General features: G+C 33.7%; 1 protein-coding gene across 1 annotated transcript; it reads right to left on the reverse strand.

Moving 5' to 3' along the window:
• Positions 1–10,771: 10,771 nt before the first annotated feature.
• LOC113076358 (immunoglobulin superfamily member 3) lies at positions 10,772–23,055 on the reverse strand. The gene is made up of 8 exons (XM_026249003.1): positions 23,013–23,055; positions 22,553–22,903; positions 22,108–22,449; positions 15,573–15,923; positions 15,111–15,475; positions 14,419–14,513; positions 13,005–13,245; positions 10,772–10,780 (listed from the first exon to the last, which is right to left on the reverse strand). The coding sequence occupies exons 1-8, from the start codon at positions 23,053–23,055 to the stop codon at positions 10,772–10,774; spliced, it is 1,797 nt and encodes a 598-aa protein (XP_026104788.1).
• Between the last annotated feature and the right edge of the window lie 2,207 nt (positions 23,056–25,262).

Below are 25,262 nucleotides of genomic sequence, written 5' to 3' on the forward strand. Positions count from 1 at the left end.
TGTTGTGTGTGCATTTGTGAATTTTGTGCGCATTTGTGTATCCTATGTGTGTATTTATGAATTATGTGTGTGCATTTATCTTTATTGAGACTCTTTTGGCTCCATACTACATACATAGCATGTTTGTCTTCATCCTAGAACAACTATGATATTATATTCAGTCAAATATATTGCCAATAAAAACATTTATATTGAATTGTAAGTAACATATGGTTTAAAACTTTAATTATTTAACTGCTTACCTTTAAGTGAACAGTCTGAATATTCTGAGTCCCATCTTAAATAACAACAAGAACTGGAATACAGAACTGCACTGTCATTGAAGAATGTTGATTTGGTCACATATTAGAGAAATGTTAAGCAGTAATTCCTACCTTTCCATCTCTACATGCACAATTATGAGTTATGTGCCCAGAAATATGATCACAATCACTGATAAACAGTTTAAAATTCCTATAACCAGAGCAGTTATATTCTAAGAAAATATAAGTCTGAAAACCTTAATTAAAAATTAAAGTAATTTCACATTTTCAAACACAACAGATAATGCCTGATATGATGACGCAATCAAAACGGGTTTCCTTCCAGCTCTTTGTTTGACCCAAGCAACAGTGGCAGTGGAAAAATACAGATGAAGTTAACAACACTGTGTCCAGCTTGAACAATCTTCAGATGATTCTGAATCTCGACATCTGCATTATCTGAGCTGCCTAGAAAAATTAAATGTCATGTTTGAGTTAATGGATAGTATTGCTTGCTGTAGAATTGCTTCATTGTGCAACACAAAAATATAATTACTGAAATTTTGAAAAAAAATAAATAAATATATACTGTATAAGGAGTTCTTACTAGAACCAAAAAGTATGACCATATTAGCCCTGTTCTGTCAACACTGCACTCCCTATCAAGCATCGTATAGATTTTAAAATCTTGCTTATTACTTATAAAGCCCCGAGGTAAGGCCTATCTGGGTTAACTTGGGAAAAGGAGACCTCTCTGGGCATAACTTGGGTCTGTAGTCCTCTTTGGGCTGGACGTGTAAACTGGATCCATTTCTGGAGTGTACTTAGGGGTTGGAGCCGACACTGGAGCAGACTTGTGGGCTTGAGCTAATAGCCTCGTCCTCCTTAGATTCCTCCCCTGGTTTGAGGTGAGGGAGAAAGGAGCTGTCAGCTGAGGGCATGGGAGTGAATTGGAGAGAACTGGTAAGTTCACAGCTTGTACAATCTTGTGGTCTTGATTTCTGAAAACTTCTAAACTGTTTATTCTAAACAGAAACCTTTGAATACTTGAACCTTTCAATTTAAGTAAAATTTATTTGATATCTCACATGTGCATATACTGAATTGTCTTGTGATTTTCTTTTTCTGGGTCTTCTAGTGGTGGAGGGTTTTTGTTGAAGGCTCAAAGCTGCATAATTCACATTATCTGCATCATCGGTCTGATATGAAACAGTAATTATGATACATTAAATGTAATATATTGCTTAAAAACATAATATTTAGCGTAATCTTTAGATTGATAGCAGTGCTTAACTTCATTGGCAAAATATTTTTATTGCACTGGATTCAGAATAAGTAATTTAGCTTACCATCAGTTGACTATGTTGAGTGTTGTGTGTTGGGTCTTGCATGTTGTGTGTTAAAAGGTACCAGTGGAAGGTTGCTGATCATGCTTAGTTTGATCAATGATGCCCAGTCATAATCCTACCTAGATGCATCGTGTTTTGTGTACTATAAGGAATTAGTCATATTTGAATGCTGCATGTTTCTATGTTGAATAACAGTCAGAACTGGTGATACAACAAATTATATCTGTTACAGTAAATGGGTTTTAAACTATATTAAAATGCCAAAACACTTGCGCCTTGACTGTTGAGGACTAAGGGCTATGACACAGAGTCAGGCTTAAACAGATTCATTTTGTCCATATAAGGAGAAGATCTGATGTTAAACAAGAGTTCCAGTCAGAGGCCTCAGTGTATGACATCATTTCCTGTAGAGTGACTGACAGGAAGAAGCTGCTCAGTACAGACTCATAACTTCTGTGGTGAACATCAGCGGAGAAACATTTAAATTTAAAACTGACATTAACACAATAAAACAGTATTAACCATATATTATATTATTTTATATGATATTATAATAAAATATTAGAAGTATTAATTTGGATCAAAATGCAATTTTACCTGTAATTTTCCAAAATACATGTAGAGCGTAAATTTACCCAATTCAGCTGTAGCAAGTTACACAAGATATGTAGAAGTTATAAATAAGTATTAATGAGTAATAATTAAGTAAATAAGAGTGTTTATTTACACCTCTGTGCATACTTTTGCAAGAGTGATTTGCACACAACATGGTTTGATCATTTTCCAACCACAGGACTGACCCACTGGCTTGTTTTCACACCTTTCTCTCAAAACCACACATGCACCATTGCCATAAAAACAAAAGAGCAAATAAATAAATAAATTCTTGTCTCCATTATTGGAATAAAATAACCCTTCCATGTGTACATTTTTGTCAGAACCTATTCCATAATTTTAAGTAAAAATCAGCAAAAACTTTAAACATCCGCTCTGTGTATGTTTATTGGTCTGGCTAGTGACAAGTACTGTAATATGGCACCAATTACAAACACAGTATTATATATAATGAGTCTCTTAAAACAGGTTTACATGCATGCAATGTATATAAAAAAATTTAATTATAAACATTTGTTTTCTTAAAAAATAGATTAAAATTTTCCTCATTTCTAAATGATTTGTAAACATCTTGTGCTAAGCAGTTCAAAGAATTAATCTCTCTAAACCCCTCCTTTCTGTAAACCCTCACTGATTGGCCAGATGCCGCAGTCCTTTGTGATTGGTCCAGAGCCTAGAGAGATTGCCTCTGGATTGGTCTACCACGTACAGCATGTGTTGGAGATGAAACGCTTATTGACATCAGGGCCGACCTGTAGCATAGGTGACATAGGCAGTTGCCTAGGGTGCAAAATGACTGTTTTTTTTTTTTTTTTTTTTTTTTTTTGTAAGTGTGTCCCTCAGTGTTTGGAATTACGGCGTTTAAAAGAACGGCGTTAGGTAACGACGTTATTTTTTCACTTACGGGGTAATCTAACTAATTAATTTTCCCGTCGTAACAACGCCGTTAACGTTACTAAACGTCAAATGCGGTGCGTTACTATGCATTGATTTAATAAACTATGTAATCCGAACGCACCCCTGCCGGCTCAGACAGCGAGTGAGGAGGTGGGTTAAAAACGAGATAAGCGATTATGATTGGCTAAGACAGAGTCATATGTTTCATGGTAGCCAATCAGAGCCAGTGTTTTTACACACATGCCGACACGCGCCAGCGCCAGCTGCGCCGAACACACACACACACACACACGCAACAGCTACAGAGAGATTAGCGCAGCAGCAGCAGAAATGGCGAGTCAGGAGCAATCCGATGTAAAGTTGGCATTTTCAAGGTGGAGATATAAGCGCTACTTCAAATTCATTGCGGTCAAAGGCAAGAACGTGCATGTAATGTGTACATGTAATGTGATACACCCGCATCTACAAAGTGGCCAAAAACACTTTTCTTACAAAGATAATACTTGAAGTGCAGGATAAAACTCTTGCTGTCTGTTGACGTGCAATAAATATTGAAAGTTATGCACGAACACCTGTCTGTTCTATTCATTTCAACTGACTTGAAAACTGCTAAAAAAAAAAAAAATCTTTGACATATTGCAACTTTTTTTTTTTTTTTTTTTTTTACAGTAACGCAAATAGTTACTTTCCCTGGTAAAGAGTTACTTTTAATATAGAGAAATTCAGTTACTAACTCAGTTACTTTTTGGAAAAAGTAGTGAGTATAACTAATTACTTTTTTAAAGTAACGTTCCCAACAGTGCTTGTGACCATCGTGCACTCCTACACCCATATATTATGCTAAATAATTTCTGACAGTAAATATAATATAAGTACTGATCGTTCATCAAACTTATCAAAATAATGTTTTAAAATCAAGATTTTACAACATGTCATATTGGACTAATTTACACACTTTCTGCATCATGACATAATTATAATACATATCATAACACATCAATTATGCATGGCGCATGCAATTTTGCTTTTAGAACATCTTAACTGGCAACACTGACACCGTGGAACATGTTTGCTTGAGTTAACTGCTTATTTAGATTTGACTTTATTTTCTTTAAATAAATACATTTTATTGTTTTAATTTAATTTACATTACCGCTTGATTTTAATTCACCAAAAATTGTCTAAATGTCTTTTGAAAAAGACCATGACTAGGATTATAATCTAGCATTAAAAAAAAAAAAAATCTTGCCTAGGGCCCCAACAGAACCTGAGCGGGCCCTGATTGCCATGATGGAATGACAGCCCTGTAGACTTGTCAAAACATAGAAAAGATGGTATCGATTGTACCTTCCAATTTGAGCCAGAGTCTGATAATGAAACAGTTGAACTGGTTGATCGAAAATAGACTGATTCACAGGCAAGACAGGAAGACGTTTCCCATTGGTATGTGTCAAGTATTAACAAGTTTGTAGTAATTATAAGATGTGATAAAACAAATTTACTCTCACAGTGTAGGATACAGCGTCTTCTCCACATGATGTTAACTACCCAAAAATGTCACTGTTTGTGGGTGGGCAAGTTTGTGACTTAGAATGTGGGCAGACATTATGCAAATGTTTTACTTTGTGAGGTAGAGACGTAACAGAATACGATTCGGATTCCTGAGGACTCTTTTTTTTTTTTTTGACAGACAATAACTTTATTTATTATGCTCTTTTGGGTTCACAACTTTGCATATAGTTTATGTTCACATGCAGTTACATGACACATTGCATGAAAGGTAATATTTGAAAAGGCATAATAGAGGCACTTTAAGGTGATGAGTAGACTGAAGTTGGGCTCAGGTTGCTATGGTGTGGGATGTAACCCAGTGTTTTCCATACATTGATTTATTTGTGGCAACCCGCCACAATATCAAACCTGACCATCACAAATATATTTTCCAAAAGGCTTAGACTTCGTTGAATAAACATGAGCACTGCACGTTTCAAAATAAAAACAGGGTGTAAGTGTTTTTATATCACTGTATCTCTAACTAATTTTCGATGTCCTTTTTATTTAATCTTGCCTGTAATGCCTGATAAAGCAGCGTTTGTGAGCTCAGTGTTGCTGTGTGTACAGGCCGTAACCAAAACCTCTATTTCTGGATCACTGCTATACAAAGAGACGCTTGGCAGCCAGACAAGACATAGTTTTAACTTTCTAGCTAATGTAATTAAGTTTGTTTATGTTGTTGCCGTTGAAACCAAATTTAGACCCTTTTAGTGCTGATGTCACAATTTTGTCACAGAGTTAGCTGGAGGCAAAGCAAAGGGATAACTGGAGGAAAACAATACAAACCAGCACAGAATCAGCTACATAAGGAGCTAAAAATGTCATCTTTGAGTGTCAGAATTGATGGAGTACAGGCTCCAATTCGAAATTTTATCACATACCTGTTGGCCACCACTGAAGTCCACTATATGGAGAAAATTTCTAGAATGTTTTCCCCTGAACCCTTCATTTCTTAAAAGTATATTATCAGGAATTTTTTTTCTGGAATTAAACTAATCTTTTAATTACAAAGGAGTCATGCATTTTGATTTGTACCTGGTTCCTTGTAGATTTATGCTGCCTTAGTATGTTGACCATTCCAGGTTTGACTCACTGAGTTAGTACTGAACTAGTTAGTGAATTCCAATAAACCATAATAAGAGCCGTTTTGTTTGTGACTTTTCAACAAATCAATTGAATGATTCATTGAGTCACATAACAGATGGTCATTGAACGCTGCCTTTTGGAGGAAATTTAATTTGAAATATCTAGTAAACACATTCAAAAGACTTTTGGTCATCAGATACAAAAGACTCGATTGGGATTTGTCAAAATCCCCATCGCTATTTATAAATGTATTAAAATAGCAGATTGTCAGATAATTATTACTGTAAGTAGCCATATAAATATATAAATAAATATGCAACACTACAAATAAGATTAAAACTCTGGCATTGGTTAGTTTTTTTTTTTTTTTTGCAGAGAAAAATCCTTTGCATGTCAATTACCTCTAGTACAATCAGTAAATAAATTATTGCAATCACACTGTATCGGCATCTGCTGTCTTTTCACACTGACTCACAGAAGACTAGTCTATTTGACTTTACTGGAATGAAATGCAAGAATATAATCCACTCCTTTCAAATTCACTTCTCAGAGAATATCTATCACAAAACAAATAAAGATGCAAATGAATTTATTTATTTACATTTAGCTGATGCTTCTATCCAAAGTGATTTACAGTTGCTATATATGTTAGAGGTCGCACGCCTCTGGAGCAACTAAGGGTTGAGTGTCTTGCCTCAGGTACACATTGGTGTCTCACAGTGGATTCAAACCCGGATCTTTCATACCAAAGGCATGTGTCTTATCCACTGCGCCAACACCACCCAAATTGGTGGAGAATACCACCACCCAAACTTAAGGAGAATAATATTATAGTTTTAATTCATATATTTGCTTTTTAACTGGCTTGGAGTTAAATTTTCTGGAATAACCCAACAAGAGCCTACTCTTGAATTTAAATCTATCAGCCACATGGCATTCAAACTGCAGTCCACAGACACTGGTAGAGCTTGAGATTTTGCTTACTTAATGCTGTCTTTACACTACTAAGATGGCACAGATGCATTAAAAGCAATTAAATAAGACCTAGTTATGGAAATAAAACCATGTTGTGATTTATACGTCATTCAAGTGTGTACTCTCTGATTAAAATAATCCTTAAACTATTGATGAAAGAAAATACACAATACACAGTATTTTGCCATTTGAAGCAGAAAATCCCAAGAAAATGTATTATTATGTATTTAAAGAATGTACATTATAATTTTAACACAACACACCTTAACTCACCACTAAGAACACACAATCAGAATTTCACGTTTTGGTGACATATCATATGTTAACCAGTCTCCACAAAGAACAATCTTTTAATAATCTGTAAATCATTTTATTTCAGCATAGACAACATGAGTCTCCACGCCACTCATATTTCTCCCAGGTGACCTGTTCAACTTCTTTGCAAAACTTACTGGTGCACAGTGCAAGTCTATATCTTGATGCTGAAGGAAAAAAAATAATTATATATATATATATATATATATATATATATATATAGTGATGTCCAGCGGCCACAGATGTGCTGAACTCATTAAAAACGGGGTGTCTCTATAATTCATACTAATTTTTGACATATGCAACCGTCTATTTTTTTTTCTTTTCTTTCATGCTACAGTGGTTCTCTAATTTTGATCTCTGCGTTTTCCACAAAATAAAGGTTTTTGTTGCAATACCAGTATTTATGTATTATTCTCTAATTTTGATCTCTACTGTAAATTTATTTTTATTGTGATAAAATAAATGAATAAATAAATATATGAAAAAATACCTTTTGCAAGTAATTGTGCATCTCTTCATCAAGACCCTGAAAATGGGCATCTAAGAAAAACAAGAAAATCAATCATTATTACAATCCCAGGGCACTTGTTTTGTTAAGATCTAAATTTTAAAGGTTTATTGTATATTTTAGTGTGTATTTAAAGTTGTTAACATGCCCTTCTGCTTGTTTCTGTCCCTCAGTCTGAGTAAGACTATAATCACAAATACAGTGGGAAGGAAAAGAAAAAAGCCACTCAGAATCAGTGTCAGTGTATAATAGAGATGGCAGGATCTCAAAGATTCTTCAGCTGCCCCTGTTAAAACCATTCAGAAACAAAGAGAACAAGATCATTGCAAGCTAGAAATAAAAAATGCAATGAATGTGTGCCAAATTTTAGTGCTAAATTGTAATGTATGACACATACCACAATCCACAGTTGCAATATCCTCTTCAGAATGATTAGTCTCTTTAAAGATAAAATAGAATACAAAGTAATTAATGGTAACTGAATAGTAACAACACGGAATATGAAAATATTTGGAATTATAATAGATACTGAGGGAATGAAGTTTTAAAAATTACCATTTACTACCACTAACTGTGTTTTGTCGTGAAACATCATGTGGTTTGTCAAAAAGCTTCCACAGTAAAAAATTCCAGAGTCAGAGATGTCCACTTTTACAATCTTCAAGGAAGAAAATGTTCTGTTCACTGACATCTCTATGTGATTCTTGTTAAATCCATTCAAATATATGGGGTCTGGTGGTTTGTCACTCACATATTGAGTAGCAATGCAAAGCGGGAGAGAATCATTTGTCTTCTTGAACCAGGCTATGTAGCTGGGCTCTTTCAAGATGTTGGAACACAAAAGAGTGACAGTCGTTCCAATGTTCACAGTTTTCACAAAAGTTAAAGATGCTTGTTTTAGAAAGATGATACCTAAAAAAATAAAAAAATAAAATGTTATGAGGGCAAAGATAAAGACATTAATTCAGATTCAAAGGTAAGCTGCATTTTGCATTTACATTGCATCTAAACAATGTGTTGCACCATGTCAAAAATAACTGAGCATGGCTCAAAGTTACAAAGTAATTTCTATGATATGTTTTATTGTATATTTTATATCTTCCGTGGAACTCAGAATAACATATTATGAAGCCCGTTGGTGAAAAATTGTACAGAAGAACAAAATAATAAAATAACATCATGTTGACCGTTGGTGAAAAAAACTGTACAAAAAAATTTAAAATAAATGATTGAAAAATTTTACAGAAAAAAAAATCACTGAAACATTTCTTAATAACTACTTTTCAATTCCACGAAGAAAAAAACAGGGTAACAATTATTTGTAACAACATAAGGGTGAGTAAATTTTTGATTGAACAATCCCATTAAAACTCTGAGGGAATTGAATATGTAAGTACATAATCATTAGCTAAATATATTAAGATAAAAATTAAATGACAATGTAATGGCAAATTATTAATTTAAACAGATTTTATAGAACATTAACTTTATTATAGCATATAGTACAGTATAAGTATATAGTAGCTATACATATTAATGTATATTTATTCAATTCATGGCAAACACTGTCATTCTGTCAGTGTCCCAAATTCTATAGCAAAAATTATAAAAGTATATTTACCTATTAAAAAGAGCATCAAAGTATGTTTCGAAGACAAATTCATGTTTACATTCCAGTCAAATCAGCTCAACTGAGAAGAATTAAATTCAGCTTTATTTATTTGAAGGGGGTGTGGCTTTTACACTGTACATGTGCCCATCTGTATTAAAGCAGACTATAATATGTACTGTACAGAACTAGAGTGTCATCTAAAGTTGAAATTGTAATGTTAAAAAGTAATACAATTATGTTAATAAACTTACTTCTTATATATCTTGATTTTTTTCCCCTTTCATAAAACTTCTGATCTAGATAGTTAAATAGTTGTCCATTATTTTGAATCTTCTAAAATCAGTCCAATAATGTATGATGTAAGACAAATTTAATTTGTTATTCATTGCATATTCCATTCAAATGTAGAAGTGTAATGGCACATTGCTGCTGGGCGACAACAACAAAACTAACGTTTTATCTTTTATTTTTTATTGTGCATATAAACAGGAAATTCATAATGAGGAGTGCAATATCTGTAAGAAAAATATATATGTGTAGGTACCAGCTAAATAACAAAATTGTGCACAGTAAGTGAAATCTGTGAATAAATTATGTTTTAGAGGATCATTAAATAAGTTGTAATTAGCGTATTAACCTTTTTTTTTTTTTTTTTTTTTTTTTTTTTTTTATTAGATGCATTTAAGGTGAGCATGGCGAGTGTAGACCAACCACCCCTCAAACCGCACGACTGTGTTTGAGCAAAAGCAGCCTTTTGTCAAATAAAGTGTCAGGGGTTAGAAACAAAGAATCATTTCCTGTAGGGAGTGACAGGAAATAGCAGTTCAGTGCAGAATGAGCCCTGGTGAGGTGAACTTCAGCAGACCAACACACAAAGATTGAGCTTTAGTTCAGTTTTTAGATTAGCAATAGTTAAATTTTTTTTGTCTACCATTACATTAGTGATAACTGTTATATGCGGTTGGTCTACACTGCACAAAAATGTAAATTTCCACCTTTATTTGTATACGCTTCATACAATACTGATTGTGTCAAAGCAGTTTTACAGGGTCAAACAGGGAAATAGTTAGTCAATAATGCAAGAGGTCAATAACAAAGAATAATTTTTCAGCTAAATTCAGTTCTATGATGAATCAGTGATGCCATCATCCAGTGCAGCTCTCTCGAATAGTGTCTGTGCAATCAGTCAAGCATCCGTAACTAAGCAAGACAAAGGTGACAGTAGCAAGAAAACATAACTACATCGGTGACAGAAATGGAGAAAGTAAAAATTGGGTGAAACCAGGTTCAATCAGTAGGCTACTGGTCCTCTGGCCAGAAAGGTTACAACACAGGCCAGTTGAGCAGAAAAACAAAATGTTGTTTATTTAAGTAGGCATATGTATGTTGTGTCCTCTCTCAAAAATAAAAGATGTAAAGTATGACTTCACAACATGTAAACCATCGAAACATTGTTTTGTGACACATTTATTTCCAAACACTTTTATTTTTTTATTTTTTTTGTCACAACTCAAAAATCAAGCAGTTTTATCAACCAGTACAAAATTACTTTTTCTCTGTTGTCTGATGTTGGTAAAAGCAGCAGCATGACACCTTATACACTTGTGGTTTTGGACTATGAGCCCTGCCAAAAAAGAAAGAAAGAAAGAAAAAAAAAACAACAACGGCCAAACTGCAGTCACCCACTAAGATCAAAAATGGAAAGAATGAGATACCTAACACCTCTGTGGTTGAAACTTTCCACTGAGCCTCTTATGATTGTATGATTAAAGCGTGAGAGTGGCTAACTAAACTGCAACTCAAGTGATTTTTGACCTTCTCATGTTTTAGGCTAATGGCATTATAATAGGCCTACAGTGTGGTGTAACAATTTCACTCTCTTACAATTGCTATTGTATATCTATCTATCTATCTATCTATCTATCTATCTATCTATCTATCTATCTATCTATCTATCTATCTATCTATCTATCTATCTATCTATCTATCTATCTATATATATATCTATATCTATATATATATATATATATATATATATATATATATATATATATATATATATATCTATATCTATATAGAATATATAATATATATAAACTTGTTATCATTTATAAATCAGGTTATTATTAATGAATTATTCTAATCAAAGACAGGTGGATGTGTTCTGTTGAAACACACCTTGACATAAGTATGATTTCAGCACCATGGACAGAGACACACATTTTTGGGTTACATTTCACGCTTTATAGTTATAGTTTTTTTTTTTTTTTTTTTTTTTACAGGAATAGTTCACCTCAACAAAATTTGCACCACAATGTCTCAACACTCATATTCAAATGCAAATTTTCAGTTTCACCCAGCAGATTTGGTTGATTTGCACTTTGTGTCCTACAAAGCACATGAAAGCTCCCAGAGCACATAAATAAGTAGTAAAGTTATGGAGTGGAGAATTTGACTTAACTAATTTTTCTTTTATTTTCAGAAAGCACATGGCTATGATGTCAAACTGATACTTTTTTATCTTGTCTGCCATACTTTTGTGTCTCAATGGCACATGCAAAAGTTTGAGGGGTTAATTTTTTTTTTTTTTATAACAAGCCTTAACATTAACAAATGGCAAATAAACTTTTCAGCTAAATGTACAATAATTAGGTGAATACAGTGGTTATGTGGATAGATAGACAGACCCACAGACAGACAGGTATGCTGAGGGGTTAATTACATCTGAAGGGTAATTATAAAGACATCTATTAAATAAAACCTGTCACTATAAAAGACACAGTGAGAGAGAACACAACTATTGGGTTAATGAGGCCAATGTTAAGAAGCTTTTTTGTGTAGGTTGTTTATGTAAAATGAATGAAAAGCAAGAATACCTTACTCATAAAATAATGCTTATATCAAATGTTCATTTGTATTTAAGCATACTGCATGATTTGTGGTTTCAATTGTGGTGTTTGCAGAACTGTGTCAGGCCGAGGAATTGGTTGATAGTGCTAACTGAACAGAATCATATGACAGTACTTTACTTCATCCCAACAGAACATTTAAGCATGAAACTGTGGTACAAGCAAGTCACTGGAGAAGAACCACATCTCATGGCTTCCTCCCTTCTCCAGTCATTGCAAAACCAATATCACAAAGAATTTGACAGCAATCATTTAAATGCTGTATGTGGGATTGACAGTTTTAATCTGACAACTGTGAACACACACTTCTGGATTATTGCAGTGCTCTATTTCTTGGCCTGCCCCAATATTAAAATCTTAGCTCTCAACTCCACCATGTGTTCTGCTTACATTACTTCTCTACTGCATGATCTTGACTGATTACCCCGTGATATAATGTATTCACTTTGGGATATTACTTCCAACATGGAAGGCATTAAACAGTTTTGCACCATCATGTTTTTCCAATCTTCTCCACCCTTACTCCCCTGCCCGGTCCCTTAGATCCTTTGTCCATACCTCAGGTTTTCCACTGTGTGTGAAAGGTCATTTAGTGTCAATGGACCTCATTTATGAAATGAACGTATGACAAAAAAAAAAAATAATAATAAAGAAATAAAGAAATGCACTCTATATATTATGCGCATATATATATATATATATATATATATATATATACATTTTTATATTTTGCCTTTTGGACTCATGGCAAAAACATACCTGAGGGCACTTTTTCATGATACATGAAATACGTACCAATAAGTACATATCAATGCAGTTTCCAAAAGAAATGTACACTGAAGTGACCTCAGGAACTTCTGACTCCAAAGGAGGAAGTGGAGGCATCCGTGTGAACCACAGCATGCCTGGAGATCTGCACAGAGGAATGCAAGATCTGACCACGTGGTGAGGGTTTGGTGACAAGCTGGTGTTACTTGGACTCAGTGAGTGGCGCTTGTACGTCCACCTCAGGACTTGGACATAAATCCAGTACTGAAGCATAAGCAACAGGCTGAGCGGTGTAAGTGACGCTGTGGCCACCAGATGCCCCAGGCAGTGAATAGGGCCTTTATTGACATTCTCGAACAGCCCACTGCTGCCATCTTGCGAAGGAGGAGGATGAGTGAGGTCCGGTGCTTGGCTGTCCACAAGCAAGGGATGGGTAGAAGTGACAGTTTTTAAAGACTCTCACCTCTGTCGTTCTTTATCCACTAGGACTCATAGTAGTTTTGAAGTTCAGTTGTTTTTACTCGCTTTGGACAACCAGTGGTTTTTGCAAGTATATATAGGCCACCTCATGGAAATAAGGACTTTCTTAATGAATTTTCTGAATTCATGGGGGAAATTGTCACCAATCATGATAAAATCCTAATCTTGGGCCGTTCAAGTGACAAATTATCCTCCATGTACATACATCTCAGTGCTAATCAGGATATCAATTCAAATCTTTCTGAGTTAATAAAAAAAAAAAATAGCCATAAGCCAAATATCCTATTTTCCACTGTTGAATTGGTAGAAGCAGCACTCCAAATATCATTAACTCATTATCATTAACAAGTAACTGAAAATTTTCCTTCGGTTAAAAAAGTACTTATTCATGCTTAAAATAAATCTAAACAACATATTACTACTATATAAATTCTCTCTCAACCCTTATTGTTTCTTCTTGTGATTCTCAAACATCACAATATGACCATACACATATACATTTATTGTAATTTAAAAGATGCAAATGAAGAACATTTTATTTCCAGAAAAGAACACACAGTCTAATAACATACATGCATGAATCCACAAAAAAACATGGGCACACAAACACACACTACCTTTCTTTCCCACAATTATCCTTACTATGCCGAACAAATTCTAATGTCTAACAATATAGAGTACAAAGCCTAAATAGCGCAGTATTTAAACATTAAATTGCATTTAAATATGGTCACCTTTAGCGATCATTTTGCAATTCATATTTTGATGAGATTGTTAACTACACTCATTTTATGGAAAAATCCTAGATATGATCCTAATAAGCATTATAGCATTATAGATGAATTTACTGAAAACAAAAATCACGGTGGTGTCAGCAGTGAAAAATTAATTGCACTTTACATTACCGAACTGTACTTTGAATTTAATTTCAGATAAAGAAAATCACTAAAAATGGAGTAGAAATTACTGAAATTATTCTGACAAATTAAATGGATTGGGTCCAATGTTTTGTTACAAGATAATAATGAAAACATGTAAACATTGTAGAAGTTATATGCACCTCTAAACCTGTGAATGCTACTGGTGTGATCTGACTTGTGCGTACAGAGACTGGTCCTGACTGGTCTTTGCTTTGGCTCTTCTACTGTTCAGAGGTTTCTGACCAAAACTAATGGCTGCATAATTCAGGGTGTCTTCATTCTAATATTAAAAGAGAAAAATGACATGATATGGCATAATATAAACCAAAAGTCCTAACATTTTAATATTTGAAACTTTATTATTATAATTTTACTAATATTTTAATTAATTATAATAATATTTAATATTAAATTGAGTAAAAAGATTGCTGTAAATGCAGTCAGCAGTCCTTTCTATATTTAAGATCTCATACAGAAGAAAATAATGTACTTACTCGACTCTCTTGAGATGCAGGCACTTTGGAAAAATAAGATTCTTGTCATTATGAATGGCCATCATATGTAGTTTTTAGTCTGTCAAATTTTGCATTTATATAATAAATCATTTTATTAAAAAAGTCTTACCTTTACTGTCACCCCTGGATAGTTTTATTCCCAGAAAAACAACAAGAGCCAAAAATATGATGTTTAAAATTCCAAGACCAAGAAGAGATAGATTCACACCACCACTCTCTGAAACAAAGTAAAAAATGAATTTTAATTTCTTAGATATTATTTCTTTTTTCTTTTATTAATAAGATCAATTCATTCCAACGTACTCCGCTACATGAATCAAATTATTTTGAAAGATGAAAGATCAAACCAAGCCAATTTAAACCAGGCATTTCATCTTCATATTACCGCTAAAATTTAGTTCAGTTCCTTTTCCAAAAAGTATCTCTCCACACGCGGCCACAGCGCAGTAGTAAATCCCAGCATCAGAGTGACTGATGTTGCTCTTGAAGAGATTGTAGACACAGCTCTGTGTTTGAGACCCAGTCCTGTTCTCGCACTGACCATTTCTCTCTCCTTCAGTGTAAAGGACTCCTTGAGACTCTCCCAAGCTTTGCCTGAACCAGTAGACACTGTGTTCTCCTGCACAGCTCTCAGTGAAGATGTTGCACTGCAAACTCACAGAATCCCCAGGATGAAGTGTGTCTATTGAAGACTGCTGAAGAGTTAGGTGTCTGTCCACAGCTGCATCTTGACAGGCGACATAAGTTAGAAAGAAATGTTAAAGACAAAAAAAAAAGTCAGTTACATCCAACCAAAGAAAGCTAAAATAAGCAGGGAAACATACCTTTGACAAGTAATCTGGCTCCTGCACCCATTTCAACGGTGTAATGTGATGAGACTACACAGTAATATGTTGCAGAGTCTGAAAGTTTTGTCTTTAAAATAGTCAGATTAAAATGATCATCTCCTTTAATAACATTAAAACGATTTGTTTTATCAAAGTCCTCATTCCAACTGGGTTGTTGTTTTAAATATAAAGATACAATCTGTATGTTTTTTCTATCAGCTGTCTGTTTAAACCATGCTGTTGTCGCTTGCAGAAGCTTTGAAAAGGTGCAAGTGAGGTTCAAATCTTCTCCGGCTTGAACTATTTTTAAATGATCCTCCTGAACAACTTCTGCATTAGAGGAGCAGACTGAAAAACAAAGCACACGACAGGCAGCTTTTAAGCTAAGTGTTATTTAGTGTTAAATAAGTTGTAAATAAATAGAATTGTTGAAAGACATTTTTACCTATTGTTGAGGAGAGTGAAACAATTAAGTAATATCTCATGAACAATCGTCTTCCAAAATGATCCTTGAGCTTTGAATTGCCCTGTAAAAGTGAATGGTGAGCACACTAAGACAATGTAAAGAATAATGGTAGATAATAGATTAGACTATACTGCAGTCTTACCATGTGTCCATCGCCCTCTGCTCCAAACAACTGATGCATATATGCACTTTCACCTTAGCTTTTATGCTTTCACACCCCTTGCCACATCAAAATGTCTAAAAAAAAATTCTAACCCAACCATTTTTCCGTTGCTCCAAAAAACATTTCTCATTTATTAATACACACGTTATACAAACTACTGTTTAGTTACCAGTTCATAACAGAAGCTGGCTTCTCTCAAACTGTCTGGTTAATATGTTGTTTCATTGCTAAAAATGCATTGTGGTTTAGAAGAGGAAAATCGGAGGAAACATGTTCCTAAGCATGTAACCTTTAAAGGGCCCCATATAAAAGTTCCTGTGTTTTTATTTAGTAGAAGTAACGCTGAGTATCCAAGATATAAAACGTTTAAACATTTTGAAAATACAGTAGTTTGAATCAATGGGTTGGCAGATGGCAGGGCTTGATCAAGTTTAACTTAACTGGATTGATGAATGCATGGTTTTGCAAACTCTAAGAAATATTAACTTTCTCAGATTTTTTACCTGTATTTTGATTAATGATTACATTGTATTGGGTTTAAAGGTAAGGAAATGTCTGCTTAACTGAAATATATGCCATGCCATGGGAAACTTAACTGATAATGTAGAACATTACCCGTACCATTTATTTTTTTTCTCTTAGTTCATATTAGTTCATGTAAGAATGGTGGACAATGGATGTTTTGCAACCTCTCAACTAGCTATGTAACCTCATAGGCCAAGAAATATGTATTTTGTCCATTTCAAAGGAATGTTCACAGTAATAATATTACTCACATTACGTAGACACAACAATTAGTAATACACCTTTATTTTAATTCTTGCTAATATGCTTATAGCCTAATATGTTATGGCCTATAACCAATAAATCACGACAAAAACAACAAAAAAAGTTTAGTACAAGAAAATACTTAATGTATGTGGTGTAAAAACAGTTTATTACATATTTCTTAGTAATACTTTGAGTGTTGTACTTTCTTGATAAATGAATTTAACTCTAAAGTATTAGTGCATGTGTCACGCTGTCTGGTCTCTGTTTCCCTGGGTGTCCACTAGTGGTCTCACTTCCCCATAGGCACCTCACCGTAGGCACTACAATTCCCACTAGCCTTCATCACAGTAATTGAACTCCTGCTAATTGCACTCAGGTGTCTTCACTTGTTAGTCATTATCCTCCCTATATTAACCAGTCCTTTTCTGTTAGTCTGGATGGAGTCCTTACTTTCCGTCACCAAGTTTCCTCGCGTTCCTAGTCTTCAAGTTCCTGTTCCTGTTCCTGTTCCTGTTCCTGTTCCTGTTCCTGTTCATGTTTGTTTGTGTCTGTTTTGGACTGATGTTTGGTTACGACCCCGGCTTGTTTTCACTCTGATTTTGGATAACCCTATTAAACTCACACTGCACTTGGATCTTCCATCTTCTGTGTTCCCGAACGTGACAGCGTGATGACAAAAAGTAATTTAAATCTTAAAAAAGGCAGAAACAAATAGGGGTGGTTGGCTCGGTTGGGGCTGTTCAGGGTACCTGTTTTTTTTTTTTTTTTTTAAATCTGTACCAGAATCAATAGTTTTTGTAAAAACCTTTTAAGACCAGCACAACTAAAATATGAGCAGAGTAGAGCAATATCTAACATATTAAACTTCAAAATGACACTAAAAACATGATTTGCAGTTCAGATACAGGTTTTCCCAAAAACAGAAAGTTTTGAAATATGATGAACTTCAAATTCCAACCTTTAAATAATTTTTAAGAAAAGGGATGACTCAAAAGTAAAAAAAAAAAAAAAAAAAAAAAAAAAAACATCACGACAAGATGATATTTTGAACTCCTTACGTAGCAGAATCTGCACTGGTTTGAGTGGGCCTCCTCTAGTTTCCCCTTTGTTTTGCTGCCTCCAGCTAGCGCTGTGACGTCGGCTGATGCCTAGTTACCTGTGGTTGGCCTAGCTGTGCATCACTCAGTAACTCATTATTACAATAATGATTTTATAATCTCTTAACATAAATCTAAATAAATAAATAAATAAAATAAAAAACTTGTGGCTGTAGTTTAAATTTCATGTTTTTCTAATTTTAAGACTGTTTATTTTTAAGTATATGAAAACAGTTTTCCATCATTTTATGGCACATTTGCCATGTTATACCCATTCATTAAAATTAGGAATGTGGGTCTTTTATAAAGTGTATTTTACATGAAAAGTAAAAAAGAGAGATAGATTAGATAAATAGATTTTTAATATATTTATATAAATGTAAAAATTATCATAAATCCTCCCAAATCTGCACAAATGTAGATTTAAAACATTAATAAACTGCGAAAAAATACATTTGTTTTTGTTTTTTGTTTTAAAAAAAACATTATCACATTTTGCTGTCTGGTGTCTCTGGAGACAAAAGAAATCAAGCTTCTAATCTGTTTAAAAAACTTTATATACTGAACCGTGTATTTATGTTGATCAAACTAAACACAAAATTACTTAGTTTAAAACTGAAACCAGCAGGTGCAACGTGAACAATTTGATTTACTGATAAATCTGTCAATGTGAAACAAGAGCTCTGAATACTCTAATGAGGGGCGAAGCTCAGACTCCCACTTTTACTTGAGAACATAAAAAAAATATTTTGATTGGATTACCTTTTCTGCGTTATTTGTTTATACACTTATCAAGAGTTAAGTAAATAAATAAGAATGGGAAAAAAGTAGTTTATTTATTTTGACTTCTTTTAAGCCAGCAGGTGGCTTTTCACAATATAAAAAACGGCGAGTATTTCGAATCGCTACCTGCCATGTGCTTCAATATCTCTGCAGTAATGATGGGCAAATGAAGCAATAAATCAAATCAAAATGGTGGACAGGAAGTTCAGTCAATTATGGCAAAAATTGGTATTGATGTTCTCGACATGATCCATGGAATCTATCAACATCAGTCCCTACTTATATTGATTGCCATTGGCTAATGTTTTCCAATAATAAGCAACCTATCTACAATGAACAAAGAGAGAGAGAGAGAGTTAGATAAAGAATATAGTGGGGAAGCAACGTAAACAAAAAGAGCACCAAGCTTCTCGTCATAGGAACTTGAAGTCTTACTTGACCTTGACACCAAGTCGGAGACCACACCCCATGGTCCAGTATAACCTGCACGTTTATGGCCGTGTATCCCTTTTATTATATGTACGCCTGATCAATCACTGATGGATTGGCGATAGGGATGAGTGTGCCATCCACCAGGCCTAAGACTCTGGGGATGCCAGGCAATTTTTTTAATATAGCCACGTCAGGCAAATTGTCAAAAGGGCGTTTTGCTGAATAAAAAAATTTACATGGACTAAACAGCTCCGCAGCCGCCGCCGTCTTTGATTCAATACAAAGACACGTTGGATTGCTGCCATAGTTGTTCTCTTACTGGACACCACCATGCTTACCCATTCATAGATCTTAGACATTTAGAGCCATATTTTTTGCCAGATTTCTAATTATCAAAAGTGATTGCCAATTTAAATGCTTCAATGACGTTATTAAATGGCCTAGTCTAATTACCAACATATTAGTTCTGATACCACATAAAGTCAACTTCATAAATAGGCCTGTATCCATTGCAAACATACTTTATTATTAGTCTTAAAATGTCCATAGCATAAAATCATTGGTTAGCCACAACATTGTCAACATTCCATAGTTTGACTTGTACTGCGCTGTGCTGATTTCTAAAGACTGCTGCACAGTGGTGGAGACTAGCGTCTTGTGCTCAAACAACGCTAAGAGAGAGCTTACGAATTGTCCAGACCAACCTTACGAAAGTGTGACTTACAGAAGATATACCAAGCGTACGAACATGTCGAGAATAGTGCCATAACGTTAAGAGAGAGGTTAAAGAATAGGTTTAGAACTACTTAGCGATAAGAACGTTTTGGGGAACAGGGCCCAGTTTTGTCTTTTTTTTGTCCCAACTATTCAGAAGCAAAAATAAGCATTTTTCATATCTTCTGACCGCTATGTGGCATAGTTCCGAAGCACTGCAGGTAGTCTTAGGTCATGCTTGTTATAACAAATACCAAGCTTGGTCTCAATATACCTTCTAATATACTAACAGTTGCATTTTTTTGCGTACAATTTGTAGAATACTTTTGCATGTTATTCAAGAACAGTTTGATGAAACAACTTGAATTCCATATATTTTTGCCACCATGGTCTGAAGATAATCTGGTTCAATTTTCGTGACAATCGGTGCAACGGCCTAAGATGAGTTGGAAAAAGTATGTTTTATGAACAATAAAAAATTCAACAAATTGAACTTCATTCAACTCGGCATAAGCCAAGGATTCAGTGGAAATAATTTACATTTTCTGGCTTACAATTTAAAAGTTATTAGCATAAATATGAGTGCAAATTTGGGCAAGTGGTGGAATTCAAGAAAATGTACCAAATATGTTACGCAGTCAATAGAGAACACTTCAGTAGTTCTGCTTTAAGTGAAATTGTACATCTGATGAATGAAAAGCCTGTTTGGCTGTGTTAAATTGTCATTGACACTGAATGTGCATTAAGTGTAAAAAGAAAAAGACATACAGTTATGAATAAAAGGTAAAGAAACAATAATGCATAAAGCAGACTTTATGTTTGGTTATTTACAGAAATGTAAAGCCAGCCCTATATTATAGTTAACTTTTTGGGGGGCACAGAAGATTAAAAAACAGGTATATAGATATCACAGATCATGCATTATTGTATAACACAATTTATGGAAAATTAATTTATAAATTACACATCTTGTCTTACATTTCTACTGAGAGTATAAAAAGGAATGTGTAGCAAGTTCTTTGAGACAAATCATCTGATTTCAGATACAATCAATTATTGAAACCACACTATAATGGAAGAAAACAGAGTTAAATATACAAACAAGCATCTGTGGATGGATTTCTGTTCTGGATAGAGGGTCATGCAGCCAAGTATATGTAAAACTCAAATAACATGTTAAACATGAAATTTCATATATCAGAGTACATTAAAAAGACTGTAAAATTTATAGCTGCAAATCTGGTATGCACATTGTACACTGTTAAAAAGAAGTACTGAAAATTAAAGCATGTTTTACCCCATAAACATATGCAGCATTTAGTTTTGGACTGAAAACTGCTATTTATTATTAGCTTTAGCAATTATAGGTTTTTTATACATGCTGTATGTCACAAGAGATTGTTCTTCAGTGATCTTTACTTTGGGTTCATTTGCCAAGAAATAACTTTTTGCTGCATAACTCAGAATGTCTTCACCCTACAATAATGAAAAAAACAAACAAAACAAAACGAAGATCAGAGGAAAGAATGTCACATAAAATGTAAAGTTGTGGCTTAAGAAGACACATCAGCATAATCATTTACACTTAATAAACCTGACCTTATAATTATAATGAATAATTACATGATCGGAACATTTTGAAATCCTAAACAAAATATACAATCATAAATCCTAAATTATAAAACATAAAACAACTTACTTGACACTCTTGAGATTTGTGGATTGTGGGTAAATAATACAATTAAAAAGAAAAGAAAGAAAATATAATATCTTTAGTGTCAATTGTTGCATCTTTATAAAAAAGTATGTGACTATATAAATATATTATTAATTCACAGTATGTGTGCCTAAATGAAATCTTACTTTTATTTGGATCCTGACATAGTTTTATGCCCAGAAAAACAGCTAAAGTCAAAAATATGATGTTTAAAACTCCAAGAACAAGCAGTGTTGGTTTCACATCGACACTCTCTGAAATGACCAAAAGTTTTAGACATTATTCAGACTGTAAATAGTTGATCAGTTCCTTGGGATTATTTCACCTGATATTTGAAACCAAATATTCCACCTGAGTGAAAAAATCAAATATCTATCTAAAAACCTTACCTCTAAAATTTAGTTCAGTTCCTTTTCCAAACAGTATCTCTCCACACGCGGCCACAGCGCAGTAGTAAATCCCAGCATCAGAGTGACTGACGTTGCTCTTGAAGAGATTGTAGACACATCTCTGTGTTTGAGATCCAGTCCTGTTCTCACACAGACCATTTCTCTCTCCTTCTGTGTAAAGGACTCCTTGAGACTCTCCCAAGCTTTGCCTGAACCAGTAGACACTGTGTTCTCCTGCACAGCTCTCAGTGAAGATGTTGCACTGTAAACTCACAGAATCCCCAGTATGAAGTGTGTCTATTAAAGACTGCTGAAGAGTTAGGTGTTTGTCCACAGCTGCATCTTGACAGGTGACATAAGTTAGAAAGAAATGTTAAAGACAAAAAAAAAAAAAAAAGTCAGTTACGTCCAACTGAACAAAGCTAAAATAAGCAGGGAAACATACCTTTGACAAGTAATCTGGCTCCTGCACCCATTTCAACGGTGTAATATGATGCGACTACACAGTAATATGTTGCTGAGTCTGAAGGTTTTGTCTTTAAAATAGTCAGATTAAAATGATCATCTCCTTTAATAACATTAAAACGATTTGTTTTATCAAAGTCCTCATTCCAACTGGGTTGTTGTTTTAAATATAAAGATACAATCTGTATGTTTTTTCTATCAGCTGTCTGTTTAAACCATGCTGTTGTCGCTTGCAGAAGCTTTGAAAAGGTGCAAGTGAGGTTCACATCTTCTCCGGCTTGAACTATTTTTAAATGATCCTCCTGAACAACTTCTGCATTAGAGGAGCAGACTGAAGATAAAAAGAAAGTACATTTAGTCTTATATAGTGATCAACAGACTTAAGTTCTGTTGAATAATAATAATAATATTAATAATAAAGTATATTCAAATATGTTTACCTATTGTTGAGATGAACAAAATAATTAAATATATCATGATCATTGACGTTCCAAAAATTATTCTCATGTTTAAATTCACTGGAAAAAAAAGAAAACAAAAAAATTAGCCCCAAAGTAAATAATTTTTAAGTAATAGAAGTGAATCAATAAACTGTCTATACAATGTTTCCTTCAATCTCTACTTCAGACAAATGAGACACACACACACTTCTATCTGATTTATTCAGTGCTCTAAAAGTTGATTGGTCACTTGAGAAAGGGTTTGCACTGAGCTGAAACCACTCTGTGACAGCAGCCAATCAGCTCATGTCATGGTGGAGTTTGCAATGATACCATTTAATTATTATTATTATTATTTTTTGTTTAAAAAAACTGTCTATATCAGTTGATTAACTTTTTGGAAAGTCTGCTTCTTAAAGGTAAAGGAATATGATTTTGCTGTTGAACTGTAGTTAAATATTGACGTTGGCAGAATGGGTCAGTGTTAGTGAGTATTCTATTGTGTAGTTTCCATTTTTTTGTTTTCACACCTCTTGCTGCATCACAACCACAACATGTTAAAAACCCAGCTGTCATTTCATCACACACACAAAACAGTTATTTACTATTGACTGACAGCAATTCATTCTCTCTGCTCCCTGTCATCTGATAAATTACATATATTAAAACTACAGGTATACATAACAAAGTTTGGCATCTGTACATATGTATGTGGTTAATGTTTGATTATTTAGTATGCTCAGGTGCTGTGCTGTGCACTTTTGTCATTTGTCATTAAAGTCAGAAGTTTATGGGACCAGGATTTGTAATTTCAGCACCAAGGACAGAGACATAATTCATAATTTTACAGACATGACCTTACAAAATCTTTTAATTATTAATTAACACACATTCAGACACAACGTTTCTGTACAAACATAAGAGAACTGAATTTTGGTTCAGAAATGCAGCCCTAAATAAAAATACATGCAAACTAAACATCATTTGTCAACTCTTCCTCAAAGCAGTGAACTAGGGTAGCTATGAAACACATATTTAATGTTTCACAGACATTTTATATGCCACATTTGAAACATTTATTAAAAAATATAACTCATGTTCAGATGTTGCTTACAATTTAGTTGCAAAGGTAATGTTTTGATGAGTGTTATTAATGTATTGATCAGTAAGTCTTTGCTTTCTAAATGATCTAATATGAAGAAATGTTTGAGTTACCACAAAAGGACATAAGCCATCACAATATTAAAGACACACACCCCAGAAATGAAAAAATAACACTTTCGCTATATCGTGTATTCAGACATAATTTATTTCTTACTCACTAACAGACTTACTGTTTTATTTTATTCATAAAACAGATGATGACTTTTAGCCTTGTTTATGCCACTATCAAAGCTTAAACCACAGACTCATACTCCTCCAAATGAGGAGAGGATGTGACTGTTGTTGCCACTGAAGTCAGAAGGCAGAGACGAGTTTCATCATTTCCTTTTGAATGAGAGACAGGAAGAAACTGCTCATTATAAAGTGAAAGGTGTTAGAGTGAATATCAGCGGATACATTTTCAGTCTTTGAAGCAAAGTGACAAAATTTTAATCTAAAGCAGCTGGATTTAGGGCTCACAAGTTTCAAGCGTTATATATATTATGTATGTGTATGTATATACATATGGTAAAACTTTATTTAATGGTGTCTTTGTTAACCCTAAGCCAAAACCTGGTGATATAGTAAGTACATGCAGTTCATTAATATTACAGAGTACTTATATAATATAATATAATATAATATAATATAATATAATATAATATAATATAATATAATATAATATAATATAATATAATATATAATTATACTGTAACAAGGACACCTTAAAAAGTGTAACCATATATATATATATATATATATATATATATATATATATATATATATATATATATAATTAAAATTGTCTGTTTGCACTGTTTGCATGCACAAATACTTCAGCACATCATAGCTGAAACAGTTTCCTACCCACAAGACTGACCTCTGTCAGTGTTTTTTTTTTTTTGCTTTCCTTTGGCAGGATAAAAAAATCTTAATGCTGCAGCTGAGTAGCAAAAAACAAAACAAAACAAAACAACAACACTTGCAAACAAAAATATTTATCCATTAAACATCTAAACATGTCATCACCTTTACTCTGTTATTGTGGATTTACTTGTTAATATTAACAAAAATAAAATTAATAATTATTTTTCTTTTGTTGTTTAA

Source organism: Carassius auratus, unplaced genomic scaffold, assembly GCF_003368295.1.
Source record: "Carassius auratus strain Wakin unplaced genomic scaffold, ASM336829v1 scaf_tig00020146, whole genome shotgun sequence".
NCBI classification, from domain to species: domain Eukaryota; kingdom Metazoa; phylum Chordata; class Actinopteri; order Cypriniformes; family Cyprinidae; genus Carassius; species Carassius auratus.

What these genes read in the sequence shown, in the direction of transcription:
- LOC113076358 (XM_026249003.1), bottom strand. Translation starts at nt 23,055, where the DNA reads ATGATCATGATATATTTAATTATTTTGTTCATCTCAACAATAG. An exon ending in ATATGAAGATGAAATGCCTG is followed by an intron (nt 14,514 to 15,110) that starts GTTTAAATTGGC and finishes TTTTAATATTAG; the next exon opens with AATGAAGACACCCTGAATTA. An exon ending in ACCAGTCAGGACCAGTCTCT is followed by an intron (nt 13,246 to 14,418) that starts GTACGCACAAGT and finishes GCTTGTGGACAG; the next exon opens with CCAAGCACCGGACCTCACTC.